At 31.3% G+C, this 6,157-nt stretch overlaps 1 protein-coding gene across 1 annotated transcript; it reads right to left on the reverse strand.

Moving 5' to 3' along the window:
- Positions 1 to 3,193: 3,193 nt before the first annotated feature.
- On the reverse strand, positions 3,194 to 5,542 carry P153DRAFT_356405 (uncharacterized protein; the record flags this gene model as incomplete). The annotated part of the gene is made up of 8 exons (XM_033666645.1): positions 3,194 to 3,225; positions 3,263 to 3,563; positions 3,624 to 3,715; positions 3,992 to 4,049; positions 4,080 to 4,083; positions 4,748 to 4,776; positions 5,208 to 5,227; positions 5,536 to 5,542. The coding sequence occupies 8 exons, from the start codon at positions 5,540 to 5,542 to the stop codon at positions 3,194 to 3,196; spliced, it is 543 nt and encodes a 180-aa protein (XP_033524096.1).
- Between the last annotated feature and the right edge of the window lie 615 nt (positions 5,543 to 6,157).

Here is a 6,157-nt window from a genome sequence, read left to right on the forward strand (position 1 = left end):
ATAGGCCTAGATAATAAGCTATAGCTTATAAAAGACGTTCCTCTAGCTATTATAGGTACCTATAATAGTAGAGTAGCGCTGCTAGATATTTGCCTAGAGCCTATCTAGGTCCTTCTCTGTAATTAAGTTAGCTAATGTAATACTAGTAGCATTACCTACTCCTTACTCTATCTCTGCCTTAATATATACCCTTACGTATATATCCTAGAAGCTAGTAGGATAGTGCTACGTAATATTTATTCTTACCTCTTTATATAGGGCTAGATAGATAGCCTAGTTAAATAGTCTTTCTAGTAACTTATTATCTAGGTAGCTAACAGCGTCTTAGTAGCTCTTGCCCTTAATAAATAGGTAGTAGGAAAAGAATAGGTAGGTAGTAAAGTTATAGCTAGCTAAAAAGATACTATATCTAAGCGTAATATACTTTATACAGTGTATAGGGGCCTCCTAGTTAACTATCTTTACCTTTTAATCTTGCTAGATAGACTATAGGTAGTTTAGACACTAATATATATAGAAAGCTATTTAGTAGATAGTAAGGCTTTTTGTTCTAAAGGTTACACTATCTACGTTAAACTACTACTTAAGAGTGCCTTCCTATACTATAAGTTACTAGAGAGCCTAAAACGCCTACTTTAACTTCTCTAGGCTTAGTTTTAGTAGCGCTTATCTAGAGCTAAGTATTTTACAGCTAGTAAGTAGCTTATCCTACTAGATCTGCTTAGAGAGCTAAGAAGGTAAAGACTAGCTTAATTATATAGTTTTATTAGATAGAGAGAATCTAGCTAGAGTAGCTATAGGTATATTATTCTTGTCTTTTAGCTCTACTAGGATTAGGCTCTTAATCTACTTACTAACCTATACTAGTGTCTATACCCCTAGTGCGTTAGTAGTAATATTTAGCTAGCTGCTTACTATATAAATATATAAGCATAGGGCTAGAAAGGAGGTAGTACAGGAACTTACTATATATATAATAATAAAATAAGAATATAGTACTAAGAGTATCTATTACTTTCTTTTACCTAGAGAGTAGCTCTCTTCTATTAAGTAAACTAGTAGGCTAACTTATTTTACTTAGGATTTCTACGCTGTCTACTAAAGAGGGGTATAGGCTAGAGCTATTACTATTACCTAGGCTACTCTCTACCTTCTCTACTATAGGTAGATCTAGCTATTTATTATCTAAACAGCCTATATTAGATTCTTCTGCTTCTATATTAGGCTTAAATACGTATAGGCCTAGCTCTTCTATATCTATAGAGTCTAGTATAGCTAGCGTAGGCGTTAGATATAGTAAATTTAGCTGTTCTTCTCTAGGCAGCGTTATATATACTTCTCCTATTAGGTATACTTTATATATAGGCGTACTAGAGGTATAGCTTTCTAGAAATAGGCCTAAAGAAAAGAAAGATTTATCTTACTAGTTACTAAGGAGGCTATTCTTGCGCTGTAGCACCTAGGGCAGTAGTAATAATAGTAGTGTAAAGAAAGTAAAGCTAGGTAGAATCTAGAACCTAAATACAAGATTTCTCTCTCTTCTTTTATAGTAATTCTAGCTGCGTATAGCTTAATATCTTACGCGTATTAAGTTCTCTAGGCTGTCCTCTGCCTTTCTTTTAAGAGAAGGTATAGTAATAGTAACTCTAGTTAGATAGTTAAATAACAGTAAAAATAGTATAGAGCTAGGAGGTGTAAGTTAGTAGAAAGAAGATAAGTAGAATAGTGTAAGAAAAGAGTATAGAAGGGATAGTTTATATAGTAGATAGGAATTATCTACTTCTCTTATTACGCCTATTAAGTAAGCTCTTAGTACCTACTTTATAATTTACTATAGTTACTAGTAAAGCAAAGTATAGGCTCTTAGAGTAGATATAGTATTAGAAATTAATAAGAACTAGGATATATATTGCAGATACTCTAAGTACTAATATTATTCTCTAATACTAAACTCTAGACTATCTTCTAAATAATTTCCTAGTAGTTCTTTATAATAATTTCTATAAAGGTTCTTATTAAGACTCTTTAGAGGGCCTCTTTCTAGACACCCTAGAAGACCTGTAGGAAGAGGCCCTAGAAGACCTATAGAAAGAGTTTCTTAGGCTATTAGAAGAGTATCTTCTGTTAGATTCTATAGAAGGCTTCTTAGATCCCCTTATAGGAGTAAGAGGCTTCTTTAGCTTACTAGCTAACTCCTTTAGCTTACTAGCTAACTTCTCTAGCTTACTAGCTAACTTCTCTAGCTTACTAGCTAACTTCTCTAGCTTACTAACTAACTCTTTTAGCTTACTAGCAGGCTCCTCTAGCTTACTAGCAGGCTTCTTCTATATAATCTAGATAGTTTTAATCTCCTTATCTAGGTTACTAGCTGCTATTACACTAAAGCTCTTCTAGGCTATATACTTATCTTGTAGTAAGTATACGTATATAAATATAAGCTTTAAGCCCCTATTACCTCTAAGTAAGAACTTATTAACACTCTCTTTTATTACCTTAGATAGGCTGTGTAAGGATAGATATAGTTCTATAAAAGAGACTATAATTAGCTTTCTATAGCCTAGGGTACTAAAGTAGGAACTAAGAGTCTTCCTAAGCTTAAAGAAGCTAAGGTAGGTAGTAAGTATAAGAATAATTAGGTAATAGCCCTACTATAACAGCTAAGACTAGAAGTAAGCTTCTTAGATATACTTTTAAAACTAGCCTAGGGCTTTATAGTAGGCAGAGCTCTTATTATAGTTACCTAGGCTATACTTCTACTTTATATAATATGCCTTGGCTATATTATAGTTAGAGTTACTAGGTTACTAAGGCCCTATATTCTTTGCACTTTGTTTTGTAAAATCCTAGAGAGTTATTTCTATCTTAACTAGCTTTATACAGGTAATAAAGGTCTAGAAGTATACCTAGGCTATACTCTTATTAACTACGCTAGTAATATAGTTAAGGTAGGCATAGAACTTGTCTAATGCTTTAGAAGAACTAGGAGAAGAAGAAGCTTTATTCTACTTTCTTTATAAGGCTTATATATAGCTTCTAGAGTCCTTATAAGTATAGTCTTATATATATAAGATCTGCTGTAGAGCCTATAGAGTAATAAGGCTGTATAGCTAGGCTTATACTTCCTTTATAGGATTTAGTAGCTTTATATATATAGGTAGTAGTAGTAAATTACTAAAACTGCTAGAGCCTAACCCTACTTATAATTCCAGCTAGCCTTAGTTTCGCCTAGAATAGGTAGTATTAGGGAAATCTATACGCTAACGCTTCCTAGTAGGTATCTCTGCCTTAACTATAGTAACCTTAGTAGTAACCTCTATAACCTTAGTAGTAACTTCTATAACCTCTTTCTTTTCTTCCTTTTCTTCCTTAATAGTAGCTACTTCTGTAGTTACTTTTACAGCTACTTCTTTCTCTACTATAGCTACTTCTATAACTACTTCTACAGCTACTTCTTCCTCTACTATAGCTACTTCTATAATAACTTCTATAGCTACTTCTTCCTCTACTATAGCTACTTCTATAGCTACTTTAGCCTTAGCTTCTTCCTTAACTATAATAACTTTCTACTTAATAGTAGTAACTTCTTAACTATCTTCTCCCTCTATAGTAGAGATATCTATTACTGTATTTTTCTCTTCTTCCTTTTCTTTCTCTTTTTCTTCTTCTTTCTCTTCTTCCTCTTCTTTCTCTTCTTCCTCTTCTCTTACTACTTTTTCTTCTTATTATATAGTAGTTTTATCTAGAATAGTAGTTATTACTCTAGGGAGCTACTCTTCTAATCCCTCCTCTTTTAGCTCTTCTGTCTTTTCTTTCTGCTCTTCTATCTTCTCTCTTTACTCTTCTATCTCCTCTCTTTACTCTTCTACCTACTCTTCTACCTACTCTACCTACTCCTCTATCTTCTCTTCCTCTACTTCTAATTCTAGGGGTAGTATATATTTTATAATCTAACTTTATCCTATTACTATAACAGCCTTATTATTATCTTTACCCTCTGTATTAGTATCCTTATTACTGCTTTCTTTACTAGCTTCCTCTTTTATAGGTATCTTTAGATTTATTTTAATAATAACCCTTACTATACTATACTAGAGGGTAGTAGGTAGCTACTTATTATTAAATACTAAAGGGGCACTTATAATCTTAACTAATTTACCTATATTAGATATAGTCTAGTAGAAGTAAGGTAAGCTTCTATATCTAGAGTTATTAACTATTACTACCTTGCTAGGGTAGATTAGCCTTAGTAGAGTTCTAGGAGAGGTAACTTAGTTATTAAGAAATACTCCTTCTAAAAGGTATTACTTTAGAGTAAGAAGAAGCTTATTAAGCTAGCTATACTAGTAGATCTACTACAGTGCTAGTTCTAGATTATAGGCTATAAACAGCTAATTACTATAGGCTAGTAAAGAGAGGCTATAGTGTTCTACTAGCTTAGTAAAGTAGAACTAGTATATTATAAACTTAGTTTTATATTATTTATCTAAGTAAAGAGAAGTATAGGCAAAGTAGCTAATATAGTTCTAATTAACTTTATAGGAGGTTATAACTAGGCTGTAAAGCTAAGTTAAAGAAGTTATAGTAAAAGGTATAGATAGATAGAAAGTAAGTAGAAGTTATAGTAGACTATTAATCTTATTAAAAAAAGGTAGGTTATTAAGGAAATCTAGAATTTAGGTAGGAGTAGGGCTATAGCTCTATTTAATAAGTAGGGTAACGTAACGTATTATCCTCTTATCTTACTTACTAAAAGATTAACAGAAGGAATATACTACTCTAAACCTAAAGTAGTTAGCATTTTATATATAGTTTTAAAGGAGGTTAAAAGGAGGTATAAATTACTAGTGTCTTACTAAATAATATTATATTGCTCTTATTACTTTAAAGTAGCTAGGAAGAAGTTAAAGCTAGGAAATAATATATAGCCTGTATAGGTTTAGATAGGCTAATTAGCTATATAAATCCTATTATAAAGTATATAGATATTAGCCCTATTTATATAATTTTTTAAAGAGATTTCTATTCTTATACTAGTATATAATATATACTTATAATAAGAAAAGTATACGCTAGGGTAGCTATAAGATTCTATTATATATTCTCCTAAATTAAGGCACCTATTTTATAAGATATAGAAATCTAGTAACCTCCTTAAGAAAGAACTTCTATAGGCTTAGAAGTAGTAGAAGCCTTTTTATTATCTCTACCTTAGGGTTATTAATAGTAGCTGTTGTAGAAATAGCCCTAAGAGGACTTTACTTTTTAAACTAAGATTCTAGCTTAAGAAAAAGCTCTAGGGTAGCCTAAATATAAGAGTAATAGCTATAATAATAAACAAAATACTATAGTAAATCCTCCTCTTTAATAACAGCACTATTAAGAGATAAGATTATAACTCTATATAGATTAAGAGCTACCTTATTAAAGGCTTTTTATTATTTTTTATTTAGTCTATATATAAAGCTAATAGTATAGACTACTTTCTAGGTATTTATACGTTAACGTATCTATGCATTACTACTAGAGTAGGCATACTTAACATTATCCTAAAGGGTATACGTAGGTAGATTAGCTTTAGAGCTTTCTCTTATTAAGATTACTCTTTCTAAGATAGAAAGGAGGCTAGTAACCTCTTTTATCTATAAGTTTACTACTATACTAATCTCTATCTATATTTATCTTATAATATTAAATACGTATATAGCTTACTAGCCTACCTTAGGAAGTAGTTCTAGAGAGCTAAACGTAGTACTACGTATATAATTATTTATAATTAACTCTAGATGCCTTAACTACTTAGAAAGGGCAGAAAGAAAGGCCTATATAGCTATAGCCTTATTATTGTCTTTAAATACTGTAGTAGTTTAATAGATTTAGGATAGGCCTAGGTACTAGAGGTAAAGAATAGCTAGGATAAAGTTACTAAATATATAGGAGTTTATTCTTGTAGAAAAGTTATACTAAGAGGGTCTTGTAATCCTTAGAGTATCCTAGTCTATAAGGAATTTAGTTACGCTTATATAGGGGGATTTCTAAGTATATAGTCTATCCTTTAGTAAACACTGTAGCCTAGCAGCTGTTAAGTAAGTAATCTTCTAGATAGGAAGAATAACCTTAAATATATAGGCCTTATAGCTATTTATACTGTCTAGGCTAT

This window comes from Dothidotthia symphoricarpi (assembly GCF_010015815.1).
Source record: "Dothidotthia symphoricarpi CBS 119687 unplaced genomic scaffold P153scaffold_9, whole genome shotgun sequence".
Lineage (NCBI taxonomy): Eukaryota > Fungi > Ascomycota > Dothideomycetes > Pleosporales > Dothidotthiaceae > Dothidotthia > Dothidotthia symphoricarpi.